Source organism: Gadus macrocephalus, chromosome 20 (genome assembly GCF_031168955.1).
Source record: "Gadus macrocephalus chromosome 20, ASM3116895v1".
NCBI classification, from domain to species: domain Eukaryota; kingdom Metazoa; phylum Chordata; class Actinopteri; order Gadiformes; family Gadidae; genus Gadus; species Gadus macrocephalus.
In genome coordinates this window covers 11,953,861-11,973,805 of record NC_082401.1, presented here as the reverse complement: position 1 = coordinate 11,973,805, position 19,945 = coordinate 11,953,861, and the positions used below count along the sequence as shown (strand labels likewise).

The 19,945-nt window shown below is 49.1% G+C and overlaps 1 protein-coding gene across 1 annotated transcript; it reads left to right on the top strand.

Annotated features, from left to right (window-relative positions):
* Nucleotides 1-13,609: 13,609 nt before the first annotated feature.
* Nucleotides 13,610-19,468, top strand: tbr1b (T-box brain transcription factor 1b). The gene is made up of 6 exons (XM_060039178.1): nt 13,610-14,586; nt 15,018-15,172; nt 15,729-15,850; nt 16,484-16,642; nt 17,043-17,104; nt 17,671-19,468. The coding sequence occupies exons 1-6, from the start codon at nt 13,889-13,891 to the stop codon at nt 18,527-18,529; spliced, it is 2,055 nt and encodes a 684-aa protein (XP_059895161.1). The 5' UTR covers nt 13,610-13,888; the 3' UTR covers nt 18,530-19,468.
* The last annotated feature ends 477 nt before the right edge of the window (nt 19,469-19,945 follow it).

Below are 19,945 nucleotides of genomic sequence, written 5' to 3'. Positions count from 1 at the left end.
GTGGTGTGGTGTGGAGTGGTGGTGGTGGTGGTGGTGGTGTGGTGGTGGTGTGGTGGTGTGGTGGTGTGGTGGTTGGTGGTGTGGTGGTTGTGGTGGTGGTGGTGGTGGTGTGGTGGTGTGGTGTGGAGTGGTGGTGGTGTGGTGGTGTGGTGGTGGTGGTGTGGGTGGTGGTGGTGGTGTGGTGGTGTGGTGTGGTGGTGGTGGTGTGGTGGTGGTGTGGTGGTGGTGTGGTGGTGGTGTGGTGGTGGTGTGGTGTGGTGTGGTGGTGGTGTGGTGTGGTGGTGTGGTGGTGTGGTGGTGGTGGTGGTGGTGTGGTGGTGTGGTGTGGAGTGGTGGTGGTGTGGAGTGGTGGTGGTGTGGTGGTGGTGTGGTGGTGGTGTGGTGGTGTGGTGGTGTGGTGGTGTGGTGGTGTGGTGGTGGTGTGGTGGTGTGGTGTGGAGTGGTGGTGGTGTGGTGGTGGGTGGTGGTGGTGGTGTGGTGGTGGTGGTGGTGTGGTGTGGTGGTGTGGTGTGGTGGTGGTGTGGTGGTGGTGTGGTGGTGGTGTGGTGGTGGTGTGGTGGTGGTGTGGTGTGTGTGGTGGTGGTGTGGTGTGGTGTGTGGTGTGGTGTGTGTGTGTGGTGTGGTGGTGGTGTGGTGGTGGTGGTGGTGGTGGTGTGGTGGTGGTGGTGTGGTGGTGTGGTGTGTGGTGGTGTGGTGTGGTGTGGTGGTGTGGTGTGGTGGTGTGGTGTGGTGTGGTGGTGTGGTGGTGGTGGTGTGGTGGTGGTGGTGTGGTGGTGTGGTGGTGTGGTGTGGTGGTGGTGGTGTGGTGTGGTGGTGTGGTGGTGGTGTGGTGGTGTGGTGTGGTGGTGTGGTGGTGTGGTGGTGTGGTGTGGTGGTGTGGTGGTGGTGTGGTGTGGTGGTGTGGTGGTGTGGTGTGGTGGTGTGGTGGTGGTGTGGTGGTGTGGTGGTGTGGTGGTGGTGGTGGTGGTGTGGTGGTGTGGTGTGGTGTGGTGGTGTGTGTGGTGTGGTGTGGTAGTGTGGTGGTGTGGTGGTGGTGGTGTGGTGTGGTGGTGTGGTGGTGTGGTGTGGTGGTGTGGTGGTGTGGTGGTGGTGTGGTGGTGGTGTGGTGGTGTGGTGGTGTGGTGTGGTGGTGTGGTGGTGGTGGTGTGGTGGTGGTGGTGTGGTGGTGTGGTGGTGTGTGTGGTGGTGGTGGTGGTGGTGGTGGTGTGGTGGTGGTGGTGGTGGTGGTGGTGTGTGGTGGTGTGGTGGTGGTGGTGTGGTGTGGTGGTGTGGTGGTGGTGGTGTGGTGGTGTGTGGTGGTGGTGGTGTGGTGGTGGTGTGGTGGTGGTGGTGTGGTGTGGTGGTGTGGTGTGGTGGTGTGGTGGTGTGTGTGTGGTGGTGTGGTGTGTGGGTGGTGTGGTGGTGGTGGTGGTGTGTGGGTGGTGTGGTGTGGTGTGTGGTTGTGTGTGGTGTGGTGTGTGTGGTGTGGTGTGGTGGTGGTGGTGTGGTGGTGTGGTGGTGGTGTGGTGTGGAGTGTGGTGGTGTGGTGGTGTGTGTGGTGGTGGTGGTGGTGTGGTGGTGTGGTGGTGTGGTGGTGGTGGTGTGGTGTGGTGGTGGTGGTGGGTGGTGGTGGTGTGGTGGTGTGGTGGTGTGGTGTGGTGGTGTGGTGGTGGTGGTGTGGTGGTGGTGGTGGTGTGGGTGGTGGTGTGGTGGTGGTGTGGGTGGTGGTGTGGTGTGGTGTGGTGTGGTGGTGGTGTGGTGTGGTGGTGTGGTGGTGGTGGTGTGGTGTGGTGGTGGTGGTGGTGTGGTGGTGTGGTGGTGGGTGGTGGTGTGTGGTGGTGGTGGTGTGTGGGTGGTGGTGGTGGTGTGGTGTGGTGGTGGTGTGGTGGTGGTGTGGTGGTGGTGTGGTGTGGTGGTGGTGTGTGTGTGGTGGTGTGGTGGTGGTGGTGTGGTGTGGTGGTGTGGTGTGGTGTGGTGGTGGTTGGTGGTGGTGTGGTGGTGTGGTGGTTGGTGGGGTGGTGGTGTGGTGTGGTGGGTGTGGTGTGGTGGTGGTGTGGTGTGGTGGTGTGGTGTGGTGGTGTGGTGGTGTGGTGTGGTGTGTGGTGTGGTGGTGGTGGTGTGGTGTGGTGGTGTGGTGGTGGTGTGGTGTGGTGGTGTGTGGTGTGGTGGTGTGGTGTGGTGTGGTGGTGTGGTGGTGTGGTGTGTGGTGTGGTGTGGTGTGGTGGTGTGGTGTGTGGTGGTGGTGTGGTGGTGTGGTGTGGTGTGTGGTGTGGTGTGGTGGTGTGGTGTGGTGGTGGTGTGGTGTGGTGGTGTGGTGGTGTGGTGTGGTGGTGTGGTGTGGTGGTGTGGTGGTGTGGTGTGGTGGTGGTGGTGTGGTGTGGTGGTGTGGTGGTGGTGTGGTGGTGTGGTGTGGTGGTGGTGTGGTGTGGTGGTGTGGTGGTGGTGTGGTGGTGTGGTGTGGTGGTGTGGTGGTGGTGGTGGTGGTGTGGTGGTGGTGGTGGAGTGGTGGTGGTGTGGTGGTGGTGTGGTGGTGTGGTGGTGTGGTGGTGTGGTGTGGTGGTGTGGTGGTGTGGTGTGGTGGTGTGGTGGTGGTGTGGTGGTGGTGGTGGTGGTGGTGGTGTGGTGGTGTGGTGGTGTGGTGGTGTGGTGGTGTGGTGTGGTGTGGTGGTGTGGTGTGGTGGTGTGGTGGTGGTGGTGGTGTGGTGGTGTGGTGGTGGTGTGGTAGTGTGGTGGTGTGGTGGTGTGGTGTGGTGTGGTGGTGTGGTGTGGTGGTGTGGTGGTGTGGTAGTGTGAAAAAAAAAGTGTACTGAAAGGACACGATGGTGTACTCAAAACGGTCAAATCACGAAGTTTGTGGCGATGTACACTTTTCGTACTCACGACAGCCATCTTAGCTACGTAGCGGAAGAGGTCTCTCTCTCTCTCTCTCTCTCTCTCTCTCTCTCTCTCTCTCTCTCTCTCTCTCTCTCTGTCTCTCTCTCTCTCTCTCTCTCTCTCTCTCTCTCTCTCTCTCTCTCTCTCTCTCTCTTTGTCATGTCTGCAGACCAGAGCAGGGTAGATCCTTATTTCTCTGCATTATTAAACAATATCCCCTTCCTTGTCCAGGCAGGGGGAAATGGCACTGCTGAATATTTGAAAGAGATATTTTATTTTTTATTTAGGGATTCAGATTAAGTGTGTGGAGAGAGACAGGAGATAGGGAGAGGGGGAGAGGGGAGAGGGGAGAGGGGGAGAGGGGAGCAGGGAGAGGGGGGAGAAGGGAGAGGGGAGAGGGGGGAGGGGGGAGGGGAGAGAGGATCAGGACAGTGGCAGCATGTGTGTATCTGGATTGGTTCCATCACGTGAGGCTAGTTAGGGTGAGGTTGAGGGTTAGGGGGAGGGTTAGGGTGTGGGTGAGGTTGAGGGTGATGGTGAGGGTTTGGGTGAGGGTTAGGGTTTGGGTGAGGGTGAGGTTGAGGGTTAGGGTTGGGGTTTGGGTGAGGGTTAGGGTGAGGGTTTGGGCTCCCTGTTATTCATTTCTCTGCTGTATTTCCAGTGCCGCGTTCCGATATCCATACTTCCATGAGTACACTTAAACGTAGTACACTATCCGCACTCACTAAGTGCGCTAATTTTCAGATATCAGTGTTGTTCCAAATCGAATACTCTGTGGTGCACTAACCGGAAATTACGATCACGACTCCCGCCACGGCTCCTCCCCGCAATAAACAACCCGCTTTGAACGGTGAACTCTTTACCCCTTGCAGCTATAAAAAGCTATAAAAACTATAAAAACTCCAAAATGACTCTATTAATGCAGGCTATTTGGAAAATGTGACGACTTCGGCTCAGCCTGGCTCCGCCCTCTTCCGCTACGTAGCTAAGATGGCTGTCGTTGAGTACGAAAAGTGTACATCGCCACAAACTTCGTGATTTGACCGTTTTGAGTACACCATCGTGTCCTTTCAGTACACTTTTTTTCGCCCGATCTGAATTGGAACGCCCTACGTAGTCAAACTAAGGCTAGTAAGTACTGATAGTATGGATATTGGAACACAGCACATGAAGACAAAGAAAGAACAGCGGCCATTTTGTTTTATTTTCTATAAAAGATGTTGAACGAACTGAGGGTGAGCCGACACATACTCCTCACTGTGGTGGACTTTGATGACGATTGATGGGAAACAGTATAAGAATGAACCTTTGCATATCCTTCACAGCGCGGCTGGTTCCCCACATGGTCCCGGCCAGCCCACTGGGGGCGTGGTCAGTCCACTGGGGGCGTGGTCAGCCCACTGGGGGCGTGGTCAGCCCACTAGCAGGGAGATGAGGCTGACAGCGCTACTGTTAGGTCCAGAGGGAGTCACGATGGCCGCTAGGTGATAGGGCCACCGGAGGATCGATCGAGCTGCTCTGAAGACACCGCCGTGCCACCTCTGCTTCTAAGTGTTATCTTGTCATGTTTGAAATGATCCAGCTGTGGGCTCTGGCCCGGGGCCCGGGGGCCGGGGCCTGGCCCCTCGGGTCTGACACAGCTCTTAAAATCCAACATGTTCACCTGCCTACATATTCAAGGAGGTGTGTTTTCATTTACATTTATTCAGCACACATTTCACGTTTGTTCGTGTGTGTGTGTTTGTGTGTGCATGCCTGCCTTAATCCACATGGCTATATCTCTCCTCCATGTGTGAGTGTGTGTGTGTGAGTGTGTGTGTGTGTGAGTGTGTGTGTGTGTGTGTTTGCGTCTGTGTGTGCGTGCATGCGTACGTGCATGAGTGTGTGTGTGTGTGTGTGTGTGTGTGTGTGTGTGTGTGTGTGTGTGTGTGTGTGTGTGAAGGCATCTCGGCCCGCTGACCCTGCTAGCCTAACGTCCTTAGCAGTGGCTAACCCGTGTCTCATTTCGTCTTCTTCATAATACTCAAGAAACTGAACCAACAGGAGAGAAGCTGAGAGCAAAACGATAATAAAAGGCTTTTTTTTCACAGGTTTTTAATGGGATTTAAGAGTCCAGCTCGCACCGAAAGGGCCCCCGGTCGCAGCCCGGGGGGGGGGGGACAGGGTGAACATTTTAAATTCTGTCTCTAATGTACATCCCCTCCTGTCGCCAGAACACCTCCCACCTGGTCCAGGGCTCATTCTCAGGTTCCACTGGTGTTTCTGTAAGGGACACATTAGTGGTTCACTGCTTCCTGCTGGCCCAGTGGGTGAGTCTCGATTAAAGGAGAACAAGTGGAGAAGGATCAGTTGTTCATGACTGGAGGAGATGCTGCTGCCCAGACCTCCTGGAACACCCGTCACACTAACTGGAGTGTGGCTGACAAAGGCTGACGACACATGACCGACTGTTTGTGTTGGCGTTGTTTCTTGTATTACTTTGTCTCCTCGCTGTATGGAGATCCGCTACTCCTACGGGGTGTCCTGAACCTCAGTCCTATGTGCCGTTGATACGTTAATGCTTTTACAACGCCTCCTCCTTCACCAAACAACCTGTCCTCCATCTTTCTGGCATTATCTGATCCACAACAAGGCAATACTTCCTCACTCTCAGCTAGAAGCAGATGTAGTGGAGACATGAATCTCTTGACATTGCTTTATTTTTCTGCTCCTTTTCAACTTGGAACATGATTTGTGTCCCTGTAGGACTGAGAGCTGATCATTAACCTTTGGTTTCTTCCCTGGTCACATCTCCTCTCGATTTGGTTCCTGGCCCCATATGCCACTTTCCTATTTCCTGCCTGCAGACAGCAGGGAGCGTCTCTATTATCACCTTCAGAGAGCTGTCTTTGAATGTGAGAGGCAATTCCATTTGTCCGTGCCCTGGGAGGGGAGGCCCACTCCAGCACACAGATTGGTTTAGGGGCTAACTCAGAGTTGAATGCAAGGTCGCTTGTTTCTTTGTGTTTTTGTGTGCTGTTGCTGAGGTGTGCTGCTCATACTTTGAAGCGAGCGTCGCGCCCGCCGGGCGTCCATCAGGATAAATAAGCAGTTTGACGTTAAGAACAATGAGTACAGAGGTTACTGTGTTTCATTATCAACGGCTCGCTAAGATTAGAGCTCAGTCTTCTCAGGATATCAATCCAATAAAACATACTAATACTAATACTGCTAATACTGCGTTAATGTCTTTAACGCAGTATTAGCAGTGATAATACTACCAATACTATACTGCTTGCTCTTTAAAGACATTAACCCAGTATTTGCAGTGATAATGCTACTACTACTAATACTGATATTCCTGCGTTTAAGACATTAACACAGTATTAGCAGAGATAATACCAATAATACTAATACTGCTACTACCGTGTTAAAGACATTAACACAGTATTAGCAGAGATAATACCAATAATACTAATACTGTTCAAACCAAATAAAATACATTAATGCAGTATTTGCAGTGAAAATACTAATAATACTGTACTGCTAATACTGCGTTAAAGACATTAATGCTGTATTAGAAGAGATAATACAATTAATACTAATTATGCTAATGCACGTTAAAGACATTAACGCAGTATTAGCTGAGTTAATACCCATAATACAAATTATGCTAATACCACGGTAAAGACATTAACGCAGTATTAGCAGAGTTAATACCCATAATACTAATTATGCTGATACCACGATAAAGACTTTAATGCAGTATTAGCAGGGATAATACCAATAATACTAATGATACCAACACTGCTAATACCGTGTTGAAGATGCTAAGGATAGCCGCCCCTTTGCTCCGACTCTAAAGGGTTGTTCATCCATCTTGAGTTTGAGTGGCGCTTCTTCTAAAAGCCGCCTTTATTTTTATAGCTCTGCGTTTGGGGTCTCCAGCTCAGCTGTTTTTCCTCGGCTAATTCTCCGGCAGACCGTCGGGGCCCTGACAGGACTGCTGCTGGATAAATGAAACATGAGTTACGTAGGGAGTGCTAATCTGTGGGCCTCTCTCTTCACACTGCATTCCCAATGAGCTCGAGTCGCGCCGGGTGTTGTTGCCTGTGATTTTAATGACGATTATTCTGGTAACACCACAATCGCCTGCTTGCTCCTGCTTTTTACTGAAGTGTATTTTGTGCAGACCGAGATGGCATTTTTTTTTGGCTTTCTCGATTAACATAAGCAATGTTAATCACGTTTTATTCATGGTGACAAGATCCTGCTGTTATCTGATTCTACCATCAAGCTCTAACAGAAATAATTCATACAATTGATGTATCCGAAATAAAAGAATGCAACATATCCATTGACCAGGTCCTACAACAGCATCCTATCAGTAACATATTGACCAGGTCCTATCAGTAACATATTGACCAGGTCCTATCAGTAACATAATGACCAGGTCCTACCAGAGCCTCCTATCAGTACCATATTGACCAGGTCCTACGACAGCACCTATCAGTACCATATTGACCAGGTCCTAATACAGCACCCTACCAGTAACATATTGACCAGGTCCTACCATCCTATCAGTAACATATTGACCAGGTCCTATCAGTAACATATTGACCAGGTCCTACCATCCTATCAGTAACATATTGACCAGGTCCTACCATCCTATCAGTAACATATTGACCAGGTCCTATCAGTAACATATTGACCAGGTCCTATCAGTAACATAATGACCAGGTCCTATCAGTAACATAATGACCAGGTCCTATCAGTCCTATCAGTACCATATTGACCAGGTCCTACGACAGCACCTATCAGTACCATATTGACCAGGTCCTAATACAGCACCCTACCAGTAACATATTGACCAGGTCCTACCATCCTATCAGTAACATATTGACCAGGTCCTATCAGTAACATATTGACCAGGTCCTACCAGAGCCTCCTATTCATCAGTTCCACCTGCCGGTCCAGGGCCGGTGGCCTGAGCCTCAGGTCCCAGATGAGGCTGTCCTGAGAGGACGGGAACCCCAGGGTCTCTGAGGGGGACGTCTCCCGAGAGGTCCGTCCCTCCGTCCCTCTGTCCCTCTCTCCGGTCCGTCCTTCAGTCCCTCCGTCCCTCAGTCCCTCTGTCTGTCCCTCTGTCTGTCTGTCTCTCTGTCCCTCCGTCCCTCAGTCTGTCTCTGTCCCTCAGTCTGTCCCTCTGGCTGTCTCTCTGTCCCTCCGTCCCTCTGTCTGTCCCTCTGTCCCTCAGTCTGTCCCTCAGTCCCTCTGTCTGTCTCTCAGTCCCTTCGTCCCTCGGCCTGGTCCGTCCCTCAGTCCCTCTGTCTGTCCCTCTGTCCCTCTGTCTGTCTCTCTGTCCCTCCGTCCCTCTGTACCTCAGTCTGTCCCTCTGTCCCTCAGTCTGTCCCTCCGTCCCTCTGTCTGTCTCTCGGTCCGTCCCTCAGGTCCTTCGTTCCTCGGCCTGGTCCGTCCCTCTGTCCCTCTGTCCCTCTGTCTGTCCCAGGCCCCTGGCGCTCTGGGGTCTCCGAGGGTCTTCCACCGGCCGCGGTGGAAACAGTTTATAAAAAATTCAAGAGTCGCAAAACCCCGTCCCGTGAAATCACAGCAGGCCACTGATATTCACTTGGCATAAGTCAGTTTCATTTCTTCGCGCTTTTCATCAGAAAATGGTCTGAATAGTCGAGTTGTGTGAATATTTCATGCTGTGGAGCGTCCCCCCCCCCCCCCCCCCCCCTCCTCAGAAACAACAAAATGATCCCGACCCAGGATGCACTTGGCGGCCCGACGGCTCCATGAATACTGCACGGGGGAGCGGATGAACCGCCGCCGGTGATAAGGGGCTGAGCAGGTGATGAAGGTATCAGAGACGGGACGTTAGCTACGCAGCCTGCGTTGGCATTTCTGACATTATTTCCGGAATGTATTTTTGGGCCAGGGCTGTGTCTTTAGGCAGATGAACACTAAACAAGGTACTTTCAGACTACTCACAGGGAACACACAGGGTACTCACAGGATACTCACATGGTTTAGCAGTTGCTTGAGATGTACTTGTTTTTTTCAGATGTCCCTTTCTGTACACATTATAAACCATTTTATTTACATATTTATGGTTGGAAAGTGTTTCTCAAGTATTCCCAGAATCCATTCAGTAATCATCCTGTCTGCTTGGCCTTGTTGAGGATCCCCTGGTTTTGTGTCCTGGACCGAAACCAGGTCGAAAAGGAAGGTTTCAAAACTTTATTGGGAATGCAATAAAGAAACTTAAATTGCAACTTTCAGTCCAATACATTGGTAACATTTAAGTATTCCAGCTTACGTGTGTAACTGAAGGAACGCGCCCTGCAAACCAATGGTACGTTTCCGATGCTACTGAATAATACTAACTGGTTACTAAATTCCCTATTCGCTCTTCAAAGAGCCCAGGCAAGGTTTGACATCCCTCTGTTCATTTAAGGAAAACTATGCTTCAGCTTATGTTACAGCACTAGAGCAGGAAGCTTCATGGACAGTAGGATGCTTCATGTAGAGCAGGATGCTTCATGGACAGTAGGATGCTTCATGTAGAGCAGGATGCTTCATGGAGAGCAGGAAGCTTCATGGACAGTAGGATGCTTCATGGAGAGCAGGATGCTTCATGGACAGTAGGATGCTTCATGTAGAGCAGGATGCTTCATGGAGACCAGGATGCTTAATGGAGAGCAGGATGCTTCATGTAGAGTAGGATGCTTCATGTAGAGCAGGATGCTTCATGGAGAGCAGAATGCTTCATGGAGAGCTGGATGCTTCATGGACAGTAGGATGCTTCATGGAGAGCAGGATGCTTCATGTAGAGCAGGTGCTTCATGTAGAGCAGGTGGCTTCATGAGAGCAGGGTGCTTCATGGAGAGCAGGATGCTTCATGGACAGTAGGATGCTTCATGGAGAGTAGGATGCTTCATGTAGAGTAGGATGCTTCATGTAGAGCAGGTGGCTTCATGGAGAGCAGGATGCTTCATGGAGAGCAGGATGCTTCATGGACAGTAGGATGCTTCATGGAGAGTAGGATGCTTCATGTAGAGCAGGTGGCTTCATGGAGAGCAGGTGGCTTCATGGAGAGCAGGTGGCTTCATGGAGAGCAGGATGCTTCATGGAGAGCAGGATGCTTCATGGAGCACTGCAGTAGGAGCTTCATGTGTTGGAGAGAGCCGCAGAGTTTTTTTAGGACGATCAGGTCGTGTGAGCAGAGGGTGATTAGCTGTCCGTATTGCGGTCGCAGTTAGCTTGGTGGTCAGGTGCTCGTCGCGCGCGCGTGTGCGTGTGTGAGTGTGTGCGTGTGTGCGTGTGTGCGTGTGTGCGTGTGTGTGTGTGTGTGTGTGTGTGTGTGTGTGTGTGTGTGTGTGTGTGTGTGTGTGTGTGTGTGTGTGTGTGTGTGTGTGTGTGTGTGTGTGTGCGTGTGTGTGTGTGTGTGTTTGTTCGACGGTGCATCATTCAGTGACATCAATAATGAGCAGAGGAGAGCACTTCTGGGCGGATGTGGCGCGGCCGTGTGTCCGGGGAGGGGGGGACGAGGGGGCAGGGGGGGGGGGGGGGGGGGTAATAAGGGCTTTAAAAGCCACAACTGTCCACCAGCCTCACCGTGGGGGTGGGGGGGGGGCTCCAGCTGTCTGCACCCTGATTCCAGGTGACAGGCGCCCGCTGATGGCCACAGACCACAGGGGGCCTCGTCTGTGTTAGCGTCCCACTGAACAACAAAGGCCCCCCCCCGGCCGCCGCCACCACAACACTTAGCAGATTAGCCGCCGCGTGCCGGTAATTAACGCTCCCGGTAAACAGCGCCGCTCCCGCCCACAGAGTCAGGGCAGAAAAGGAAGAAATACTTCAACTTGATTTATTGATGAAATTGCGATGTGACGTCTGGCAAACAACATCAATAAGTTAAAAGGCATCTTAAATGCATTCACATGACATTTTGAGTGCCACTGTAATATAAGCCACTACCTGTCATGAATGCCAAATCCTTCCCTTTTAGTTCAGCCCTTATTACCGGCCTGACAGCCGAGTGTTTACCCCGCCGACAGGGGACGCGCCCTCTCCCAGGCAGGAGAAGCAGTTTCACCTGCCGGGCGGCCCAGAGCTGTCCTGGTGGCGGTGTCCTGGTGGCGGTGTCCTGGTGGCGGTGTCCTGGCGGAGGTGTCCTGGCGGAGGTGTCCTGGCAGAGGTGTCCTGGCGGAGGTGTCCTGGTGGCGGTGTCCTGGTGGCGGTGTCCTGGCGTCGGTGTCCTGGCTGTGGTGTCCTGGTGGCTGATCATGTGCTCGTCACCCTGCACTGCATCACTGAGCTGACAGTGGAGGGCCGCCGGGCGCCCCTGAGCTGAGCTCCCTTTCAGCCTCCAGTCCGCCTGTTTCACGTTAGTCCATTAGACCCCGGGGCCGAACCGGCAGCTCCTCACCCAGAACTACAAGCCCTCTCTCTATTGTCTACTAAGAACTACAGTACCCATATATAGTCTACTAAGAACTAAAGTGCCCATTTACCTTCACCAAAGAACTAAAAGATCTCTCTCTATCTCCTACTAATAACTATGGTACCCAACTGTCTTCACCAAATAGCCACAATACCGCTCTCTATCTTCTATAAAGAACTACACCACCTCCCTGTCTTCTAGATATACCACATGAGCTCTGGCCACTGCACACTATATGGAGTATGACTGTTATATACTTATTCTGATAAATTACCACAATATGTCACTGCATTAGTTTTGCTTGAACTATTGCGTTTTTATGGTTGTGAAATGAAGAGAGGATTGTTTTTAACTAAACATAAATTATTAGTCTCTGTGCTTATGCTAATTCTTAGGCAGGTAATTACTTGCTGTATATACACTCACCTGGTTCTAAGCATGTGTTGACTCAGTGATGATGATGTTGTACGAGCTGACCTCTGACCCCTGGGTCAGAGGTCAGGGGGCTGCCTGCTAACTGGCAGAGAACACAGGACCCCCCCCCAGCCGCCCCCCCCAGGTCTAATCAACTCCTCCAGGCTGCTGTCCTGGCCAATAGCAGCCCGCCCTGGAGGGGATAAACAAGAGACTGGGGGGGGGGGGGGGGGGGGGGGGGGGGGCGCATGGCTGACTCAACAATTGGTTCAGGAACACTGGAAGAGAAAAAAACAAAACAACAAGCCGGTTTGGTTATTAAAGCTCCGCGATGGAAGTGAACCGTAGTCTGTAATGAGTGGAGTGCAGCGTGGCCTGTCTGCTGCAGGCAAGCCCGTGCTTGCATGTTTCACAGGAATAGATTGCTGGACCCTATAGCTGCGCTGTAATGACCTCTTGTTAGCCTCGCTGCGGCTCTTCATTAGCGGCCAGCACTCCGCCACGCGCGTGGAAACGCTCGCTCCCCCAATTTAGTCATTTCTGCGGTAGGGTATAAATATCTTGGCAAGTTAAAAAGAAATACACAAAGTATTAAAATAAACTTAAATCTCCACAATGAAGTAATAATAAATGTAGGATGTTTGTATTGGTTGGGCTAAAGTATGGTAAGAATAAAAATAATGAGAATAGGAATCATAATCAAAATCATAATCATAATCTAAGAATCATAACAATGAGTAGAATTTATAGAGCGATTTATTCATCAAATCAATCACACAATATAAAGCTAGAAGGCTTATATGTGTATATATATATATATATATATATATATATATATATATATATATATATATATATATATATATATATATATCCCATACGTGTGTCCTGGGGGGGAGGGGGGGGGAATAGGAGCATCAATCTTCTAAACATTCTGATGATTTTATTTTAATATTAAAGTTAATCTAAATAGATTGTCAAACATCTCAAAACCTTTCAAAATATGTAGAAATGTATGGCCTGAAGTTGATGAATTCTGATTTTGCTGTTAGAATAGAATGGCGTAAAATCCAAGCGTTCTTCTGAGTGTTGGTCTCCATGGTGGATCAGAGTGCGGTGGTTCAGAGACGCCGACACCCGTCGGGCTCTTTGTGTCTTTATGGTTGTGTGGTAAGATGATCTCGGCCGCAGTTACCATTAATACGATAAGCAGAAGCTTGTTATGAATATGATCCCTGCAGGCATACAGCTTTAGAAATCCCAAGAGCTTCCACCGAATTTAGAGTTTTCTCCCCCAATATAAATAGGCTACCGTGTAAACCAGTAAAACAAAGCACTTTATTCATTTGATAAAACAACTTTACCAAATACATCACATCTTGTTTTTGTCTTGACATAATTTTCCATGGTATTATTTATTTTCTCCTCTTTCTGTTTCCCCTGTCTTTCCCGATGGTCCGGTACCAGTGGTTCTTAGTCCTCCAATATTAATCCGCCCCGGGACCTCTAAACGTCTCGGAGGGCCGCCAGGTTCTCACCGTATCGCGAACATCTCGAGCCTCGCCTGTCAGCCGTCATCTGGGCGTTAATAATGGATCTCCGTTTCTCCTGGACACACTTTGGCACTCATAGCGCATCAATAGTAAACAACAGCAGATAAAGAGATGGGGGGAGAATCTGATGGCGTTATAGAGCGTCTGGTGCTATGATGGCGTTATAGAGCGTCTGATGGCTTGATGGTCTGATGGCGTTATAGCGTCTGATGGTCTAATGGCGTTATAGAGAGTCTGATGGTCTTATTGTGTTACAGAGCGTCTGATGGCGTTATAGAGCATTTGATGGCGTTATAAAGCACATAACGGCGTTATAAAGCGTCTGATGGCGTTCTAAGGAGTTTCGAGCCTGATTTCCGTCAGTCGGCCTCCGCCGCCCAACGCTCCGTTTGTCTGAGCGATCCTCAGGTTGTCCTCATTAAGAGCTGTCTAATTAAATTACTGTCTCCAGCTAACCAATGAGAACGCTTGTTTGATTAACGATGCAGAGAGAAAAGCCTCCTCCAGGCAGGTTGGTGTCAATTGGCTAATTTGCTTTCCACCAAATACCTCCACCCGTCCAGTGTCGGGCCGGCAGGTTCCCGTGCGTAAAGCTCGTGATACCGCCGCTCTACTAACGCTACCACGGAGCCGGTGAGCCATGCAGGTTGAGGATCGTACCTCGCCACCGCTCTCTGAGAGGTGTGTGGGTGAATGTGAATGTGTGAATGTGGGCAGCGGCTTCGGCGGCTCCTCTGAGCGTGCGCTACAGGACCATCCTATTACCGGCCCGAGTGACAGCCCAGAAACACGCGCACCTCTGAAGAACACCTCCTCCAGGGAGATGAGGAACCAGTCAGAGGCGGACGGGCTCCCGGACTCAGAGGACGCTTCAGGGGACGTCCAGAGGGGCAAAGCCGCTCCTGATCTGCACGGACTCTCTGACACTCGTCATAATTTCGATGGATCTGCAGCAGGAAGGTGTACCTCCTCTCAGCCCGCTCCACCGCAGTCAGTCTCCGCCGCTCCGAGCACCATGTTCCCCTACCCCGGCCAACACAGTGCCGCTCACCCCGCTTTCTCCATCGGAAGCCCCGGCCGCTACATGGCGCACCACCCGGTCATCTCCAACGGAGCTTACAGCGGCCTGCTGAGCCCCGCGGCACCGCAGGGCTACCCGGCCGCCGGCTACCCGTACGGCCAGCAGTACGGACACACGTACCAGGGATCCGCCTTCTACCAGTTCTCCCCGCAGGCCGGCCTGGTGCCGGGCAAGGCGCAGGTGTACCTCTGCAACCGGGCGCTGTGGCTCAAGTTCCACCGGCACCAGACCGAGATGATCATCACCAAGCAAGGACGGTAGGAGGCTCTGCTATCAGTTATTATTATTAGTTATGACATAACTCTCTTATTTATTATATTATTAATATTAGTTATTATATAACTAATAATAAGATGGGACCGACTAACATTATTTGGGGAAGAAGCAGTCGTCGCTAATTTACCATTTGTCAAAACAAGTCCATTTGTCAAAAAAAAGAGAAACAACAATATATCGCTGTCTGTCGGCACAGTAGGATGTTAATAGAAACCAGTGCCAAGCACTACATTGTATTTTAATTTACTTCTTTGATTATTTTGGAAAGCAGGGTTTAAGCATTTAAGAAAGCAAATCTTCTCATCGTTTCTTTTGCAAGAGTATCGAGATGATGAGAAATTGAGACATTGGGGGGCTTCCTCTCTAATTAATCGACTTAATAACGGTTGATTGTGTTTCTCTGGCCTCCCAGCCGGATGTTCCCGTTCCTTAGCTTCAACGTGTCGGGCCTCGACCCCGCGGCGCACTACAACGTCTTCGTGGACGTCGTCCTCGCGGACCCCAACCACTGGCGCTTCCAGGGCGGGAAGTGGGTCCCGTGCGGCAAGGCGGACACAAACGTGACGGGTAATTTATAATAGGCCTATCTATATTTAGAGATATATATCATAGTTATCATATCTATATTGATATATAGATATCATATTTATAATATCTATATTTATAGATATATATATCACAGTTCGATTATTTATAGATATCACATTTATAATATAGGCCTATATATAGGCCTATATATATATATGTATATATAGGCCTATAGGCCTATGTGTATATATATATATATATATATATATATATATATATATATATATATATATATATATATATATATATACATATCACATTCATAATATTGATATTGATATAGGCCTTTATATAGCCTATATATATATATATATATATATATATATCATAGTTATAATATCTATATTGATACATAGGTATCATATTTATAATATCTATATTGATATATAGATATCATACTTATAATATCTATATTGACATCCTAGTTATAATATCATTGAATGATATTATCCTCCATCAGTCCGCCGACGGTGTTCGACTTCGCGAGGGGTTTGTTGAAGTGTTGAGCCCTCCTCTTCGTCCTCCTCTTCCTCAGGGAACCGTGTGTACATGCACCCCGACTCCCCGAACACCGGTGCACACTGGATGCGCCAGGAGATCTCCTTCGGAAAACTGAAGCTGACGAACAATAAGGGAGCGTCCAACAACACGGGCCAGGTATGATCTGTCATATTTAATTACTCCGCCTGGTAGCCGATGTGGTTTAGCCTAGTTTATTATTATTATTATTATTATTATTATTATTATTATTATTATTTTTTATTTATTTTTTTTTATTATTATTATTATTGTATTAGGCTACCGTTTCAATAATACTAATTTATTAATATAATAGGCCTATGACTAATTACAGTAGTCTGCTCACCTTTTAGATTTGTATAACGGCCTAGAGAATTGCATTATAAATAATGTATATTTTTTCCTAATAATAATATAATATAAATAATAATATAATACCTATATATATAATCTCCTAGTCAGGCCTTCAGTGTTCTGACTGTATTCAGACTGTAGTGTGTGTGTGTGTGTGTGTGTGTGTGTGTGTGTGTGTGTGTGTGTGTGTGTGTGAGTGAGTGAGTGAGTGAGTGAGTGAGTGAGTGAGTGAGTGAGTGAGTGAGTGAGTGAGTGAGTGAGTGTGTGTGTGTGTGTGTGTGTGTGTGTGTACAGACTGTATTCAGTGTGTGCGTGTATGTTTGTGTGTGTACAGATTGTATTAATGTGTTCATCGTTCATGTCTCCAGATGGTGGTGCTCCAGTCTGTATTAATGTGTTCATCGTTCATGTCTCCAGATGGTGGTGCTTCAGTCGCTCCATAAGTACCAGCCCAGGCTCCACGTGGTGGAGGTGAACGAGGACGGGACCGAGGACTCGAGCCAGCCGGGCCGCGTCCAGACCTTCACCTTCACCGAGACGCAGTTCATCGCCGTCACCGCCTACCAGAACACCGATGTAGGGCCCGCTCCCAACCCTAACCCCTACTGCTGCCTTAAGACGTGTGTCTCTACCACTGCTTTAGGACCCGTGTCTCTACTGCTGCCTCAAGACGTGTGTCTCTACTGCTGCTTCAAGACGTGTGTCTCTACCGCTGCTTTTGGACCCGTGTCTCTACTGCTGCTTTATAGGACGCGTGTCTCTACTACTGCTTTAGGACGTGTGTCTCTGCTGTTTTAGGACGTGTGTCTCTACTGCTGCCTTAAGACGTGTGTCTCTACTGCTGCTTTAGGACGCGTGTCTGTACCGCTGCTTTAAGACGTGTGTCTCTATCGCTGCTTTAAGACGTGTGTCTCTAATGCTGCCTTAAGACGTGTGTCTGTACCGCTGCTTTAAGACGTTGTCTCTTGTGTTCCAGATCACGCAGCTGAAGATCGACCACAACCCCTTCGCTAAGGGCTTCCGGGACAACTACGACACGTGCGTTTTTTACCTTATTGAAATAAAGCAAAAAATATGAATTTCATTCTCCGTGCGAAAATATATTTCGGCCTAAATAGTCAAACTTTAAAATACTTTGCATTACATTATATATATATATATATATATATATATATATATATATATATATATATATATATATATATATATATATATATATATATATATATATATAGTATATTGGTATACATAATTGTATGATTATATTATAGGCCTATATTCATACTTATATAATTATATTATAGGTATATTGCTCATATTAGTAATCATATTTGTATGATAATATAGGCCTATATTAGTATACATGATTATATAATTATACTATAGGTATATTGCTCCTATATTAGTATTCATAATTATGATTATATTATAGGCTGTTTGCTCCTATATTAGTATACATAATCATATGATCGTATTATGGGTAGGCCTATATTGGGCCTATAATGGTGTTCATAATTATATGATTATATTATTTGGGGGATCCCGCCCCCAAAGTCGTGAGGTGATCTGCGCATGCCCAGGTCGTCAAGTGTGTTGTGTTGCAGCGTCTACACGGGCTGCGACATCGACCGTCTCACGCCCTCCCCGGGCGACTCTCCGCGTGCACAGATCGTCCCGGGGGCGCGCTACGCCATGGCCAGCTCCTTCCTGCAGGACCAGTTCGTCAGCACTTACGCCAAGTCCCGCTTCCACCCCGGCGGGGGGGGCGGCCCCGGCAGTGACCGCAGCGTCCCGCTCGGCGGCGGCCTGCTGTCCCCGCAGAGCGAGGAGCCCCCCGCCGCCGCCCCGCAGCGCTGGTTCGTCGCTCCCGCCAACAACCGCCTGGACTTTGCCGCCTCGGCGTACGACGCGGCGGACTTCGCGGGCAACGCGGCCACGCTGCTATCGTACGCGGCGGCCGGAGTGAAGGCCCTCCCTCTCTCCCCCGCCGGCTGCTCCGGCAGAGCCCCCCTGCCGCTCGGGTACTACCCGGACCCCCCGGGCTGGGGCGCGCGCAGCCCGCCGCAGTACTGCAGCGGCAACAAGTCGGGCAGCGCGGTGCTGTCTTGCTGGAGGGCGGGGTCGCACTACCTGGCTGAGGAGGACCAGGCGGGCCCCGAGAGGTCCCCGGCGGGAGAGGACCTCAAGCCCAAAGACCTGTCGGAACCCACATGGATAGAGACTCCGTCTTCCATCAAGTCCATCGACTCGGGCGACTCGGGGATTTTTGAACAGGCGAAGAGGAGACGGATCTCTCCGTCGGATCCCCCGGGTCTGGACCTCGTGGGCCCCGGGCCCCCGGGCCCCGACCCCCCGGGGCCCGACCTCGCGGCCCCGCTGAAGGCCGAGATGCTGCCGCCGCGAGAATGTGAAAAGAACTGTACGAAGGACATTGGCTACTACAGTTTTTATCCACATAACTAAAATAATCTCCCCACCATCTACCATCGGTCTATCTTTCTATCTATCGGTCTATCGGTCTATCTTTCTATCTATCTATCGGTCTATCGATCTATCTATCTATCTATCTATCTATCTATCTATCTATCTATCTTCTTTCCAACTATCACTCTATCTATCGTTTAGAGAGATATACATGTAAAGAAGAGATCCTAACTCGCAGACGGGCCAAAGGTTCATTTTATTTCCTCGTGGTGATCCGCGTGGACGGGGAGACGAGGTTTTGCTGCTCAGCCACTGAGAGAACATGAGAACATTCTGGATCTACTGTACGTGAGCCACGCGGAGGTGGGGCCACACGTGGTCCACAGAAGAGGACTTCTGAGGTGTGGAGATCATCTCTCTGTAGACACACGCGGACCACAGCAACCTGGGAGGATCACTCTTTAGACGGAGGTCTTCTGACGTGGAGGTCTGACTCTTTAGACGGAGGTCTTCTGACGTGGAGGTCTGACTCTTTAGACGGAGGTCTTCTGACGTGGAGGTCTGACTCTTTAGATGGAGATCTTCTTACTCTTTAGACGGATATCTTCTGACTGACGTGGAGGTCTTATGTTCAGTGTCCTGTAGCAATTCCTGGCATCGCTCTTTTTGCCGGTGAGAATCCTAAAAATGTATTTCGTTATCACAGTTCTAGAATACCGTTTTTTAAGTTGTCGTAGGCTTATCTTACAAATTTTAAATCTAAATTCTTAATATAGATGTGGTTTAAAAGATAGGCTAATTAATAATAGGTTAAGCGTAGCTTTTATTTAAATGTCTTTCTGGAATCCTATTTATTTTTCATAGCCTACGATAATGTTTGTGGAGGTTTTCTGTATCTGATGTAATGTGATGAAGTCCAATAAATAAAAAGGACAAGAGCCGCAGGGTCACCCTGGAACTCGTTGCATAAATTTGAAACGATTGTCATTCTATTAGCCTATTTAAAAATAAAAACAGTTAGACCCGTTATCCATTATATAGGAGGCTATATTGCAATTGAAATCGAATATTTGCACTTAACTTTATTTATCCATAGGGAAAAACAACCCAGAAATGTGTGATCAAGTATAATTTAATGTTATAGTTATAGTTAAAATATATTATTTGGTTTCAACATGAACATGGGAATTGAATATTTATATGTAATACATTTAAAAAAAGGAAATGGAAAAACATAGATCGAATAATATTCCTATTATAGAATAATAACTTCAACAAAAAATTAAAAGTCGAAAAACAGCTCGTGAATTATCCTAAAGAATTATAATAATATGCTGTTGTACAAACTCCAACATTTAAACATTCATAGGCGTAATTATGCAAATTATACTTGTAAAGCTATAAATGCCTATATGGTTTCTCAGCCTGTTACTTTTCAAATGTGTCAGATATCGT